Source organism: Eupeodes corollae, chromosome 1, assembly GCF_945859685.1.
Source record: "Eupeodes corollae chromosome 1, idEupCoro1.1, whole genome shotgun sequence".
In the NCBI taxonomy this organism is placed as follows: Eukaryota; Metazoa; Arthropoda; class Insecta; order Diptera; family Syrphidae; genus Eupeodes; species Eupeodes corollae.
The window spans coordinates 211,526,087-211,542,944 of NC_079147.1; the positions used below are offsets into that span (position 1 = coordinate 211,526,087).

Genomic DNA, 16,858 nt, shown 5'->3' on the forward strand with positions numbered 1-16,858 from the left:
GCGGTTTATTCTTTTTGTTAAATGCAACGGTCTTAGCAAGCAATGCATAGATTATGTAGGTATGTAATATGTTTACAAAAAATAAGTTAACAACAAAAAATATATCATAAACAGCTTCCGTCATACCAAAACCAATACAGTAGATAGAGCATAGGGCAATTACAAAATGTTTGGCAATTTAAACAAAATTAAAATTAAATTAAATTATATAATGATTTAAACATTAATAAATAAGACATATGTATATATGTATGAATAAAAATAATATCAGCTTCGTTTCTCAACATGCCGCCCCCGCTGAAGGAATTTCAGGACATGGCAAGAGGGCAAGTTTGGTTATAGGGCGCATGAAAGTGCCTCGTTTGGTGCGCAATGTAACCACCCGTACGTGTCCATCTTCACCTGGATGAACTGCGGTTATTCTTCCTAAGGACCATAGGGATGGTGGCATGTTAGATTCCTTCAGAATGACCATGTCACCAACTTCAAAATCTTTTAGGTCTTCTCTCCATTTTGGTCGCTGCTGCAAAGATGTGAGGTAGTCGGTATGCCACCTTCGCCAGAAGCCTTGCATCATATTTTGTAGTAGCTGCCATCTTCCCAATCGATTAATGGGTAATTCCAAATAACTTGGCTCAGGAATCGCCGTGTAAGGTCTACCTATAAGAAAGTGAGCAGGCGTTAATGGATCAAGATCTGAATCGGAAGAAGCACAAAGGGGCCTAGAATTTAAAAGGGCTTCGATTTGGGCTAGCAAGGTACACATTTCTTCAAAGGTAAGGACACTATCACCAATTACTCGCCGAAGATGTTGTTTTACTAATTTAACCCCCGCTTCCCAAAGCCCACCAAAGTGAGGGCTGTGAGGAGGAATAAACTTCCAATCGATGCTTTCTCCAGCCAACATTTCTGCAGCCTTTTTGTTGTGATTTTGGGACTGCACCAGTTTATACATGTCTGATAGCACACGAGCCGCTCCTTGAAAGTTCGTACCATTATCGGAATACAAAACGCTGCATCTACCACGCCTGGCGATAAATCTTTTTAGGGCAGCCAAAAAGGCGTCTGTGGTCAGGTCCGATACTAATTCAAGGTGCAGCGCCTTAGTTGTCATACAGACAAATAATGAAATATACCCTTTGGACAACGTTGGTTTCCTTCCTCTAGATGAACGAAGAGTTATCGGGCCAGCGTAATCACATCCTGTGTGGGCGAAAGCAAATGATGGATTTACGCGAGATGATGGTAAATTTCCCATAAGCTGCGTTGATGTAATTTTCCGTTGACGAAAACACGTATGACAGTCATGAACTAGTTTTCGAATAAGATTTCTGCTTCCGAGGATCCAAAACTCCTGGCGAATCAGTGCAAAAAGTCCAGAAACACCGATATGTAAAAAGTTCCTGTGAGCATCTAAGAGAATTAACAGAGTTATTGGATGATTTTTAGGCATGATAATAGGGTGTCTAATCGCGAAGGGAACGTTTTTAGCATTTGAAATTCTACCACCGACACGCAATAAACCGACGACATCAATAAAAGGCGAAAGCGAACACAATTTTGAGGCCTTGTCAACACAACGGTCAGTCTTAAGACTTTTGATTTCTCTAAGAAACTCTCTTTGAGTCCACTTGAGGCAGATTATTTTACCAAGGCGTAGCTCTGAGAGCGAAAGATATCCACACCTTCTATCACCTTTAGGCAAACGGCAAAAATAGATGAAGCGACGAATATAGCAAACTATTCTCACAATTTTCCTCCAACTAGAAATTTTAAGCGAAATTTTGTCAAGAAAATGCTCCACCGCAACCGAAACGTGAACTGTATGGACTTTCTTCCTTTCTTCAGGAATATCTTCTATTTTAGTTTCACAATGATTTGGCCACTCATCAATACTATGAACCAGCCATTCTGGCCCGTTCCACCACAATTTGTGTTCCATCAAATCCTTAGGCGAGAGGCCCCGCGAAGCACAATCAGCAGGGTTTTCAGATGAACTGACATGACTCCAAGACGAGCGAGGTAACGAAGACAATATTTCAGAGGTACGATTCGCTACAAACGTACTCCATTTTCGTGGCGAGGATGAAAGCCATGACAAAACAATTTGAGAGTCACAGAACGCAGATACTCTAACTGGTTTCACATCTAATGACGACCGAATAAGTTCTATTAAACGACACAAAAGGAGACTCCCACAAAGTTCCAGGCGTGGAATAGACAACTGCTTTACTGGAGCAACTCGAGTCTTGGCGGCGACTAACTTCACTTCAACACCATCTTCCGAACAACTACGACAGTAAACCACTGCAGAATAAGCCTTTTCCGAAGCATCCGAAAAACCTATTAACTCCAAGCTTTTAGAATTTTGGGTAAACCTTCGAAAAATCCTAAAGTTTTCAAAATAGGTTAAATTCTCCCGATACAGCTTCCATTTTTCTGCGATTTCAAAGGGCAAAGGATCATCCCAATCAATTTTCGTCTTGGTGGTCCACAGCTCCTGAAACAGTATTTTCAACAAAATAGTGGAAGGAGCCAAAAACCCCAAAGGATCAAAAACCTTTGCAACCTCTGAAAGTAGTTTTCGTTTTGTGGGCACAAAGTGTTCGGGTAAACTAATTTTGTACGTAAAGGTGTCATGATACGGGTTCCAAACCAAACCGAGAAACCTTGGTGCACTCAGAAGAACTATCCAAATCCAGTGAAACAACTTCTTTACAGTCGATGTCACGCAATATTTCCCAACAATTAGAGCTCCACTTGCTGAGCTCAAGACCTCCACACGACAACATCTCGAAGATCTGCTTCTTCAGCTCCAAAGTCTCCGACAGCGAATCAGCCCCCGTCATTAGGTCATCAACATACATGTCATGCAAAACTGCATGTGATGCTAAGGGAAACTGGTGTTTGTAATCAAACGCTATTTGACGGAGAACTTTCATGGACAAATATGGAGCAGGTGAAGTACCATATGTTACCGTAGCCAAACGAAAATGCGATATTGGACTATCAGGGGATTCTCTCCAAACTATCCTCTGAAAATCCCGATGCTTTGGATGCACCCAAATTTGCCGAAACATTTTAACAATGTCAGCACAAAATACGAAACGGTGAAGACGAAAACGAATACAAACGTTAACCAAATTTCGTTGAAGAGGAGTTCCTATATGAAGCATTTCATTAAGAGAACAGTTTTTGGTATCTTTATGAGACCCATCAAAAACAACACGAATTTTGTTTGTGATCACAGCGTGATGTGGCAAATAGAAAACACTTCCCGACGTAGGTTCTATTTTCTCATCAGGGATACGCTCCATGTGTCCCAGATTCAAATAAGTCTGCATGAACTTGCAGTATTCCACTTGTAGGTCTTTATCACGCGAAAACCGGCGTTCCATTGCGAGAAGTCTAGACAAAGCTCCAGATATGGAGTTAGCAAACTTAACATGGTCTTGTCGAAAAGGAAGTTCTACCATGTACTTATTATCAGGTGTACGAGTTAGAGTTTTTGAAAAGTTTCCATCTACCTCATCTTCAATTACTCTAAAGGAAGAACTAGGAGGTACCTCTTCAATTTCCCAAAAGGATTTCAAAATAACATCAACGAATTTCCTGGCAAACAACCCGTTACAACCCATCCAAACAATGTCTCATGAGCAACCACCTTTCCCTCTGGATCTGAACGATGATCACTTAGCAGAATACTCCAAGCCTTGTCAGCCCCCAACAAAACATCAATGGGACCTGGGTTTTTGAATCCTACGTCCGCTAGCAAAAGATCGTCAAGAAAAGTGAAATTGCTGGCTTCCAACGAAAGCGATGGCGTTTGGGAAGTTATTTGGTTGAGAATATATGCCTCAACTTGCATAGTATGTGAGTTAATGCGGGATTTTAATTTTAACTCAGCAGCACCTTGAGTCACACCAGCTTCAACAGACGAAATCCCGGATATTGGTAAACGAGCATGAGAACGACGTAGACCAAGTCTTTTCACCAAACTATCAGTTACGAACGAAACCTGAGAACCACTATCCAACAAAACGCGAACGAGATGAGTCTTTCCAGAAACGTCATACACTTTTACAACAGCGGTTGGTAATATAACCGAAGAACGCGAACCATTTTGCATATGGTTGCTTACGACAGAAGCTGAGCCTTGCGTAGGATCAACGGCATTAGCTGTGCTTGGGTTATCTAAGTGCACCAAGCTATGGTGTCGAGAATTGCATGACGTACAACGTGCTTTCGATCGACATCGATTCGACGAATGTTTAGTACCGAGGCAGTTATAGCATAATCGTTGATCTCGAGCGAAATTACGACGGGAACTAACCGACATTGAAATAAAATCTGGACATTGTGGAAGATAATGTTCACCTTTACATTTTGGACATGAGGTATTTACTACGGCGAGGCTTTTTATATTTGAAGAATTTGACGTACGAGAGTTCTTGACGCGAGAAGTTTTCGGATCGCTAGCTTCTAAGGCATTAGAACGCTTTTCTAGAAAATCAAGGAGGTCTTTAATCGTCGACTCTTCCGACATTTTGTTTACTAAAGCCCAAGCTTTTTTAGTTTCAGAGTCTGTTTTATTTATCAATAAATAAACAAGCCACGGATCCCTACCTTCCGACTTAACCGCTTCAAGACCACGAATAACTTCATCAGCTTTATCCACTAGCTTTCGCAATTGAGAGCCATCACACGACCCGACGTTTGGCAATTTTAAGAATTGTTCGATAAGACAATTTATTATAAAAAGTGGTTTATCATAACGATTTTCTAATTTCTCCCAAGCTAGCTGGTAATTGGAATCCGAAATGCTAACACCGTTCAAAAGATTAAAAACGTCCTCGCGCAAAACCGACTTCAAGTACCTAAACTTTTGAGCACTCGAAAGTTTTGTGTTGCAGTCCACCGTTTGCAAGAACACATCGCGAAAACCTGGCCATTCCCGATAATCCCCGGAAAACGGTGTAATGTGCATAGGTTGCAGCTTTATATTAGTAGGGTTTTTATCTAACTGGCCTAACCGATCTACCAATTCGGCTTGGGAAGAAACTAATTCCTTCAACGAAACGTTCGTTTCCCCATTGCTTTCCACTGAAGTAATGTCTTTTAAACGTTTTAACAGAGCACACTTGGCTACTATATATTTCGATTCTAAAATCTCAAACTCAGGTTCTGGATCAACGTAACCCTCTTCAGCATGAAATTCAAAAAGAGGCGATTGAGAACTACAAATGTCTTTAAAGGCCTTCTCTAACCTTTCCAAACGCACATTCAATTCTAAACTATTGGCACTTTCAGGAATTTCTTGCGCGTATGTATATACTCTAGCAATGGAGCCTTTGTAATGTCCACGAGCTTGTTTTAAAACCTCCATTTTGGCATTTAGAAATACTTTTTCTTATGCGTTTCTAACAAACAAAAAAAAAACACGATTTTTTAAAGTCTAACAGCTCACAATGCACAAAATTCTCTTATTATGGTTCCAGCAACAGTAATCAACAGATAACAGCAGCAGCAAATCGAGCCCCCCAAAAAAAATCATCCATGAAAGCGCAGTGGAGCACCAGGCAAAAATCAGATTTCTGCGATATACTTATCTGTGTATAGGAATCCCAGGTCTAAGAACCACCAACCAAAAAAAAACGAAAAGCCGATTCCAAATATCCAGGAACGAAGGACCAATTTTGTTTAAGAATTTAAATTTAAATTAGGAAAACGCCAAAAATCAAAAAACGTTATAAATTATTTAATTTCCAAAATTTAAATCATTGCAAACAAATCAAGAAAGAACAATTAATTTTGCGACTGGCTGGTTTGGTGGTTGCTAGAAAAGAGAAAGATTCTATTTCTATCATCTTTAAATTGAAGCCAACCCATATGCATCACTTGCTAAAACCAGTATTTTGCACACGATACCAATATCAAAGGTATTACCTATGTACCATTGCGGTTTATTCTTTTTGTTAAATGCAACGGTCTTAGCAAGCAATGCATAGATTATGTAGGTATGTAATATGTTTACAAAAAATAAGTTAACAACAAAAAATATATCATAAACAGCTTCCGTCATACCAAAACCAATACAGTAGATAGAGCATAGGGCAATTACAAAATGTTTGGCAATTTAAACAAAATTAAAATTAAATTAAATTATATAATGATTTAAACATTAATAAATAAGACATATGTATATATGTATGAATAAAAATAATATCAGCTTCGTTTCTCAACAGCTACTATAATTAAATTTATTTTTGTTTAGTTTGATAATATTTTTAATAAATGCCTTTTCTTTTTCTTTTGTACGTGTTTTGTTTATCACCTTCTTCACGGTTAGTCTTGTGCTTTGCAAAGTGGAAGTTGATTAATGTTTTCCAGCCCAATGACGGCTGATCCTACTTTTAACTGCAAATTATGAGTTGCTAATCGATGGAATTCCAGTAAACTTAAAACTCCTTGGGTAAGTTGACCACGTTATCCTGGTTCTTAACGGTGACGACTTATTTGAAAGTAATTATGGTTATTGCACTGCTGTGCTTAATCTTTGAAAACAGGTATAGCTCTCTGTCCAGTGACCCTAGTGACCTCTCATGAGCCAATGTGAATTCATCATAAGCAATCTTTGTGCATGTTTCTTCTAGCAGAGTCGTAGCTATTCTAGAGCCACGTCATTTCGTGATCTAATCTCCGCCGGTTCCTCCATCAAGGAAATAAATTCCACAAGCTCCCCTTTTCACAGCTTCTACGAGTATCAAAGTGTCGTACGCAATTCTTTGTGATTGATTTATTTGTGGAACATTTTTACGAACTTTTTCGGTTCAATGTCATACTGTTACGTTTAATGCATATTCCAAACATTTTCTTATTTATTTATCTTTTAAAACTTCTCTGGATTTCAACAATTTATTCAAGACCAACCCTTTTGGGGTTTTAGGAAGACTAACAAATAGCAAATACGTTATCTGTGATAACCAGCATAGTTTTGTTAAAAAGCGTTTAACTATTACTAATCTATTTAACTTTATGTCCTTTTGTTTAGATGTTTTTAAAAAAACGTGAACAAGTAGATTGTATCTTTATTGATTTCAGCAAGTCCTTTGATAAACTGTGTCATAAAACATTACTTTTAAAACTATCACAGCAAGGTTTTTACTACAGTTTCATAAACTGGATCTCCTCATATTTGCAAGATAGACGTTATAGTGTTAAATTCAGTAATGAGTGCACAAGGGTAGTCACCTTAGTCCTATTCTATTTGTTTTATTTATAAATGACTTAGTTTCGATCATACAAACTTCGTTTGTCCTAATATATATGCTGATGACATTAAAATTAAAAAAAAAATTAACTCTACATCTGACTGTCTTCTCTTGCAAGAAGACTTAATATTATTCAGAAAATGATGCGATAATAATCGTCTTGTTTTAAATGTTGACTAATTTAAAGCCATGAAAAAAGTTCCAATCGTTTTTAGTTAAATGTTTAATTCTTGTCCTTTAAGTAGAGTATATGTGTTTTCTGACCTGGGTGTTCTCTTAGATCCTAAACTAACATTCAATGAACATATTGACTTCATAGTTAAAAAAGCAAATAGAGTTCTGGGTTTTATTAAGAGATTTGGCCGTGATTTCCGTGATCCATATGTTTTAAAATCACTTTTCGTTTCATTTGTGAGACCAGTCCTGGAATATGCCTGTACAGTATGGTCACCTTCCTACGCCGCCGTACACGTCACAAGACTCGAAGCCATTCAAAAAAGATTTTTGAGTTTTTGTCTACGATCCCTTCCGTGGTTTCATGACATTCATACATTACCGCCTTATTCACAAAGAATTTCTCTCATAAAAATTCTTCTTTAAAAAATCGTAGGACGTACTTGCACTTTTGTTTTATTGTAATAAACGGATAAATTTCATTACCATCAGTTCCTGGTAGTTTAAACTTTAGTTTTAATCGTTCAAGTATAAGACTCCAGAAACCATTGAATACTAATTGTAGCAGATCAAACATTGGCCTCTTAAATCAATTAATTGAAATCTATAATAAAAAGTATAAATTGCAAATTAAAATTTTTTAACAGTCTAGTTTAAGTTTTTAGATCTTAAGTATATATTAAGAATTGTTAACGTTATTATTTAACAAATTATAATAAATAAGCAATTTGTTTGTGTAGGTACTACACAAATGAAATAATATAAAGAATATCTTCTAGAAAGCAAGATTCACAAAAAATACTTCTTAATTGTGTAAACAAGAAACTAAATTGAACAAGTTGAATTTAAAAATTTTTTAAATTTTCAAATCTCAAACTGATTCAAAAAGTGTTCTTTCTTTACTCGCCTTTTAAAGGAGAATTTTAAGAAATTTTGTTGATTGAGGTCAATGTACTACATAAATACAAAATTGTTAGGGATAATCATAATTTTTAACTCAGAAATCTTATTTCTAAAACCAAGTCAAAAAACCAACAGAAAAAAAAAGTAAGTTTTAATTTCGTATATTTGATTCCTTTTCACACTGCCTTTGCATTCTGCAATCCAGTGGGTAAACTACATTATCCCAATCGAATATATTCAAATAAACAGAATGTTGGATAAATCGTTTTGATTCATACAAACATGAAGTTTAATCAATCCACCTTAACAGAATAATTTGTGTAATTTTTGGAAATTGGCAGAATTTGACTTTTTATTCCAATTATAAGCAGAGGAATACGAGAATAATCAAACAAAGAGCTTCGGAGAAATGTTTAAAAGTGTCTTTCTTCCCCTTAAAATGTTAATATTCTTTTATTTATAAAACAAATATTATTAATTTAACTAAAATAGTTTTCACTTACATTTTGCTTACAAAAATTAACAAACCAGACATCCACTGAAAAATCCGATTCACTTCGAATGAATAGCAGAATAACGAATAGTGAAAATTCAAGTAAATATGCCTGATTGACTCCATTAGTTCTTCAAGAAAACAAGAGATTTGTGCTTTCTGGTAAAACGCTGTGATCATATTTGTATACGCATCACAATGCAAATTCAATTTAATGATTCATGTCTGCATTTTAAATACAAACAAGAAAACCTAAAAAACAACTGGAAAAAAAATTCATGAGAATCAGTCGTGATATTAATTTATATTTTTGTTTTCATATCAAATAGTGCTGCATCAAATGATGCATATGCATGTTTTTATGGATAAATCTATTTATTGGTTTGAAATTTCAATACATTTTATTTTATTTAACTTTTTTGTGTGTTGTTTTATTTGTTGATTTTATCTCACAAACGAAAATAAATGCATCTTTTTTATATCCTTAAATTTATATTTTACATTTAATGTGAAAATCCACATAAATAAATTAAAAATAAACATAACCACTTAGGTTTGTGTATATTATTAAGGAATCACCAGTTTATTATTTGAGTGAATAATCAATTTTAATTAATTATGAAAAATGCCCAAAGCCCACTTTAATGAACGGTTCGTTTTGTTTTTGTTAAAATCGTGTAAACACTTAATTTAATAAATTTTTGGAGCTATTTTATCAATAGAGTTATTAATTTGTAAAGGTGTTAAGTGTGAAGGACTATAATACCTAAAGAAATTCCTCTAAACTTAGAGTATTGAGATTCTTTAAAAAGTTGTTGAAATACTTTCACTTACTTGAATATTTTTCGATAATCTTTTAAGTCTTATTTTTCCATTTCATTTAAGCTTTTTATACTGTGGCTTTGAAGAAAGTACCTTTGTTTTGTTCATCTATTGAGATACTTATGGAATTCTATTGAGGGGTATTGCTTTGTATTGAAATTTGAATGAACTTGAAAAAGGGATTAAAATTGAGATTACTTTTTGCCATCAATGAGAAGCTCATCTTAATTGGATCAAATGTTACCTCTGATTTCCATTTAAAATTTCGAATCGATATGAAAATGCTTTTAAATTTCATTCCATAACTCATAAGAGGTATTCGTATTTTCCCTCAAGAATCAATTTGTTTCTTCGTTTCTTTTTCTATTTTTATTTTTAAAAAAATCTGGTTTAGACAAATCTTCTGTTCCACTTAATTATTTGGTTGAGTAAATACAAAACAACCAAAATGATACACATTAGTACCTTCCAGTTCCCATCATCACTTAAAAATGGGATCAAAGTCTATAATTTCTTAATGCTGTCAATGGATGTGGGGACAATCAACGAAAGTACAGTTGTTTTTGATGTCTTAACCGGAGAGCAAAATTAAAGGAACCATAAGTTGAATGTTTGTTATCAAATCATTTATTAGTTCCAGTAACATTTCTTAGTATATTTTTTTTTTAAACAAAACTAAGCAAATCAATAAATAAAACACATTAAACATTTTAAAAGAGTACATCGCCGTTTAAAGCGACTGCAAACTTTTCACGTCAATTCGAAAGTGCTGAATTTGGAATTTTAAATTATTGTCCTAGAAGAGGAACCACTGTGCGACTCCATCTTCTTTTTCGCATTCAACCATTTTTGGGATAGCACAAGTTGTGCCTTTTTTTCATTTTGATCTGGGCTAAACGTTAATTCAAAACTATTTAAATAAATTCACACCCCTCAACCCTTCAGGCACCCTCATGATTGTATGGGTTCATTAAGTTTAACTTTCACCAAAAGTTCTGACAATCTCATTTAATGTGATGCGGTATCAATAACCCATAGGTATTTTTGGTACTCCACAAAAATCCAAAGTATTTCTCGGAACCCCCCCCGTGAATTTAATAAATTCTTTCTTCCATATCATCAGAAGTTTGTATGTATGTATGTCGACCCTATAATGCTTACGACTGCATATTTAAATTCATTCTACTTATTCAAATTTAAATTAACCTCATTTTTTTTTCGACTTACTTTTTATTCTATTAATCATTTGACAAAACTTCTTCTTCAAGGGCTCTTTGGCTTTGCTTTATTTTGCGGTTTAAGTACAATCGAGGGTACATATAATTATTTCCATTTTTGTTTTATTTTTTGTTTGTACCACATACTACAAAAACAGAAGAAGAACACAAAAGTATGGTTTTATTCATACACAAAATACAGTGACTCCAAGCTTAAATTATACACTCTATTTCATTGTTGAAAATAAACGAAAACTAAATTTAAAACTGTCAGTGTAATATAAGGGTTTATTATAAAATAAGGTCAAGATATGAGAAAAGAATATAAGTAATTCTAGTCCTTGCCAATAATTGAAGCAGAGTGTAGTCTTTATTTTTGTAAACAAACAACCTCATATAGCTTAACTGATGCACGAATCGGATCCTCAGATCAATTTGTCTTTGTATCACGTAACTAAATAGCCTGAATTAATATTTTTTTCGATATGGGACTACATACTAGACTTAAAACTTAATAATGGGAAATGATAAAAATAACTTTTTCGACAAAATTAAACCATAAAAACCATGAAGAAAAGCCCTAATTAAAATACTTTCGGATAGTAATGTGAATGGATTTTTACAAAGGTCAATGATACCTTCAAAGCTAGTTATGAAAATCGTCCTTGGAAAAAAGATCGAGGCTATGTGTTGACAGTTTTGTGTCCAGCAAAAGTTTTAGAGATACATTTACAATAATAATATTCGAGGCTCGATGAACTACTCTGGAGACGGTTGCTATGCTTATTCCGTTCATTGATGCAACGCCGCGATATTGAGCTCCATTCCAGTCTTAATAATGGCAAAAATAAAAAAAAAACACAAAAATTGTTGCAAATGACTTAAACAAATATTCCTTTAGCTATTATTAAAATTTTAGACAAAATAAATTCCGCTTTTCGTTAATCGAAAAATTTTGTTGAAAAATCATAACTAATATCGAAGTTAATTCTTCATTTCAACCAATATTTTTAACTTTTTCATTTCATTTAAAACAGTTTTTCAAAATGTCGATGGATAAAAAAATAACTTTACAAAATCAGACATTTTTGAAATTGAGATGATACAACTCTTTAAAATTAAAATTCAAAATTCGCCTATGTCCCTCGTCTTCTTAACTTTTTAATTTTATTAATTTTCTTACAACTTTTCAAAACAAATTCTTATTTGTAAATAAAAACTGCTGAAAAGCTTTCTTAAATTATAAATATAATTTAAAAAGTTTATTTTTTGGTGAAACAAAGAGATCAATTACTTTGCAAAGTTATACAAATTTGCACTTTTTAAAAGACACTTTGTAAATTTAAGTTTGGTGAAACGTATTTTGCAAAAGAGAAAAACTTTTAAATCCGAAAATGTCCTCTTTTCGAATTTGGGTTTTGTAAAACGTAATTTGTAATCTAAAAGTGCAAAGTTGCAAAGCGAAAGTCTTTAGTTAAACAGGGTCCTGTTTTTCATTAGAAGGTGTTCAACATATAATCAAGGACAAGAATATGTACATGGACATGAAGGAGCAAAGTGCGGGAAAAGAATCAACAGTAAAGATACTTTTAAGCTGTAGCAAGACCACGATCCTAAACATAAGTCAGGAATAGTGCAATCTGGATTGATTTGAAATTGCCCTCTGTTATCCAATCAAATGCACCGTCATCAGACCTTAATGGCATTGTACGTTTATGGTTTAAACTTGACCGTGATATAAGAAGAAAACACGACACAAGACTACAGACATAAAAACATTTATTTTAGAAGAATTGAGACTAATTTGTTTATAATATGTAAAAGGGATTGGACTCAGTACTTGAACAAAAATTGGCATTGGTTTTTTTTTGGTAATGAAATGGTATTTTAAACTTAAGTTATATAACATATTTTCCTCGGCCATATCTCAAGAACCATTAGAGAAGTCGACTAAACATAAATGTTGTTTTATATAGGGCCAGCCATCTAACATTTTTTTTAACTAGTACTTATTTCGTGAATGGTAACACTTATCAGCTCATGTCTGATTTGACGGATAATTAGTTTTATCTTTCCGCTGAACAAATATGGTTGTTTATACTCTTCAACATTGCTGTGAAATATTGCTTGCGATCAACTTAAAGAAGATGCCGGTTTTGCAAAAAAAAAACGTTTTTTTAGATGAAGCTCATTTTGATCTTGGCGGGTATGTAAACAAGAAAAATTGTTGCATTTATGCGCAGAAAACCCGCACTCATACATTGAAAAGCCTACACACCCAAAACGATTCACTGTTTGATGCGAATTTTGATCCAGAGGTATAATTGGGCCATTTTTCTTCGAAAATGAGCAAGTAATGGCCGTTACAGTCAATGGCGATCGTTATCGGGCCATGTTAAACGAATTTTTGTTCAATTGAAGATGATATTGGCAAAATTTGATCTCAACAGGAGGACGCTAAGTACCACAAAACCTAAGCTACACTCAATGTTTTGCGCCCATTTTGAAAAAAAAAAACAAAAGTTATCTAGCGGACCCTTTAGATATCTAGCTTCACCCCGCAACATAACTACGATGATATTTATACAAGTTAATATCAGCTACCTGTCCGTAAAAGTCCCGTCGGTTCAGCCAATAATTTAAAGAAAATTAAAATCACGATTTCATTTGTGACGAGTTTATAAACGGGTTTCATAGATAATGCCAGCAACTTATGTTAAACAAGTAAATACTAGTCTTCATAGATTATCATCACCATTTGGAAATCTAAATAACATACCTTATTTTAAGATTTAGAGTACAATCGAATATTTTATTATTTGCAAATGAAACGAAAATGGAATTCATGATAAATACTTTTTATTTGTTTATCTGTTTTTACTAGCCGTGCCATTTGGGTGTAACACTTTTAGCCTTTTATTAGAGACATTACTAATGTAGAAAATAGAAATATTTTTGAATAATAGATTGTCAAGGAGGCATTTAGTTACCAAAATCTAGCTTTTAACCGAATTCAAAAGGCTATCAATTCGACCATAATGTGTGTGTTTACTGATTTCCTGAAAATACTTGAATCCACTTCCAAAATTCGTTTTTCTTTTCTATGTTTGAATGGGTATACTACTCGAAAGTTTCTTCTAACATCAGATCATGGAGTAATGGGAAATTCGAGAAAAATCTTCAATTTTTAAAGCCTATCTTGTGTCTTAGGGTGTTTGTTCCCTCTTTAATTAAATACTTGTAATACATATGTTACCTATTTGTTTGGATAAGTATTAATATCATCTTTATAAAAATACCTGCACAAATAATTGATAAGATAAAAAGATTGTAATAGTGATTTACTTTAAAAGATACACATATGTTGTCAATAAATGAGCCACTTACCACTGGAAGAAGAATTTTTCAAACCGGACCAGTAGTTCCTGAGATAGCCACGTTCAAAGAAACAAACTCTTTATTCTTATAATATTGGTGCTGATGTTTTTTTTACTAAATCAAAATAAAATATTGGTTGACTCAAATATCTCATGAGCCAATAACTCTAGCGAATTAACTGAAATTTGCGAAATTGGTGTATATTTGTAACAAATTTAACGGTTTTTGTTTCATAAATAGTAAAAATGAAAAAAAAATATTTGTCACCTAGAATCTTTGACAAATACAAAATATTCTTAAATAATAAAGATTTTTACATCGTTTAAAGTTTTTAACATTTGTTAATTAAAAAAAAATCAATAAACAGATTTCATAACAAAACTCTAAACCTACAAATGTTAATATACTTAAAACTACTAAAAATTGTTTTTTAACTCTAATATCTCCAGACTAATTATTCGTTTTAAAATTATTGCATTCTATACAAACTATTGTTGTAGCTATTCCATAATTTAAAAAAGAATCCAGTTGATTTTTTTTCAAAGAAAACAAAAACTTAGTAGAACTTTAAAAAATTGAGGGATGACCGAAGTATCTCGTGAACTTACGTTGAAATCAAAATTATTTGATCATATACAGATTATAATATAGTTTTTAAAATAAATTTATTTCTTTGGCAGATCCTATTGGCAATTATTATAACGAAAAGAGAGAACTTTTTATTTAATTTTTGTAAAAATTGTGTGAATCATTTAATCTGGGTGGCACTGTATACATACTCAGAGTTAAACGTATGTAGTGCCTTTCTTTTCCTAGATCCTTTCGCCGTCTACGAACTTTCTCAATTGATTCCTATCTAGGATGAAGGCTTACATAAAAGAGTATATGTATATATGTAGATATGAACTTTTCCTTACCCCATTAACGTTTATAATGTTGGTTATATTGTATACTAATGAACTTGTTTCCTCAAAACCTCCTTGCCTGCTTTTCACATTCTATTAATTATAGAGCCTCGCACTGATGTACCCTCACTGTATAGGTATACTCTACCCGTGCACAACATCACACTTCATACACTTTGCCTTTGCCTTCCCTATTTATCTTTCGGCTTCTCATCCTCATTCCACTAGTTGATATAGTATAGTGTGTACTTTTATGAACACCAATTCTTTAAGTACCAAATTAATTAATATTAATTACTTCTTATAAAATATAAGCTGGTTTATTTCCAACACATTTTTTCTTTCCTTTTTGTTTCGTATGTGTCTCTTTTTCCTAGGTTTTGTTGTTGTTGTTGTTTTTTTATTTTTGCTTTACTAATTTTTGTCATTTGGAATTGTTTAAATTTGATAAATGAATTAAGTGTTGGAGGTATAAATTTTAAAATATTCTCCTTGTGGTTTTTTGAAATAGCACTTTTATATGAAGTGGCAAAAGGATAGCAGACAAAAAACTTTTGTAATGTGGTTTCAGGAGATGATGAACTTATCTCAGATGATGATGCATAGTAAAAATGGTACATTGTTTGATTTATCTTAAAAAGCGCTCCAATACTGGCTTTGAATGGATTTTAGCCATTTCATACCAGGTAATGGCTTTAAAGTAACATTTAAATGTATTTACGGATTAAAACCGATGTGAAACAAGTTTTGAACGAATTATCAATACTAGTTAACAAGAAAACCAACGCCCTCTGCCTGAATTATCAAAAACTTACAGTAACTTAGTCTTTTTTTTTTACTGTAGAGGTTATTATTACCCTTTAGATATTTAAAGTTTAAAGAAAAAGTTTGAAGAAGAGATACGGGTGCATATTGATTTTTAATTTTAAAAACGAGAGGTATAAACACAGAGTTAGTTGAAGCATTTCAAATCTTTGATGTGCGGTTCAAAAAAAAACTCTATACTTGACAGTACGCCCGAAATTGAGCTCAAGGGTAAACTTATGACCATTCCTAGGAATGCGAGTATTACGGCTGAATCGTTTAAGGAGTAGAATGCAATTGGCTAATTCGACAGAACATTGTTTGTAAAAATATCGATAAAACAACGAAAAAAAGCCGTTTGCTTCAATGTCTTTTAGGTTTAATTTAAAAGAGAGCTTTGAAAATGAAAAGTGACCGTTGGTGATATGAAACATTTTCAGCTATCGTGCACCGAGAAATAACCAGTTTACTTGAGGAATTTTAAACGAAGGAGTAAGTAAAGCAGATAGTTTTTTTTCAGCCGCACTACGTGAATGTGAAATGCTTTTTCCAGGTCAATATTTCTCAATCATTGAACTGTTTAATTTTTCAATAATAATGTGCTTTACATCGGTGTCTGATTAAGAGATCGTATCATCCTTACCTTATTTCTCACACAATATCTACAAATTGTTCGTTTCACTAAAAATAGATATTATTCATGTTCATACTTTTTCGCCCAAACAATTAATATATGAGTAGAAATTTTCTTTCTTATTTCTTCCATTCGTATTAAAACTAGCTTAACTATAAATAAAAAAGGGACCCTATTATAATTTTTTGTTCAATATTTATTAAAATTAAATCACAAACCTAATAACACCCTTCATTTTTCATTTATTTCAGACAAAT

The 16,858-nt window shown here is 33.3% G+C and overlaps 1 protein-coding gene across 1 annotated transcript; it reads right to left on the minus strand.

Annotated features, from left to right (window-relative positions):
- Nucleotides 1–280: 280 nt before the first annotated feature.
- On the minus strand, nt 281–3,398 carry LOC129948442 (uncharacterized). The gene is made up of 2 exons (XM_056059452.1): nt 2,670–3,398; nt 281–2,500 (listed from the first exon to the last, which is right to left on the minus strand). Exons 1-2 carry the CDS (start codon nt 3,396–3,398, stop codon nt 281–283), a joined length of 2,949 nt encoding a protein of 982 aa, XP_055915427.1.
- Nucleotides 3,399–16,858: the final 13,460 nt, after the last annotated feature.

Coding starts and splice junctions, on each gene's coding strand:
- LOC129948442 (XM_056059452.1), bottom strand. CDS start 3,398: ATGGAACGCCGGTTTTCGCGTGATAAAGACCTACAAGTGGAATACTGC. Junction 2,501..2,669: donor GTTCTTCTGAGTGCACCAAG/GTTTCTCGGTTT, acceptor ATACTGTTTCAG/GAGCTGTGGACCACCAAGAC.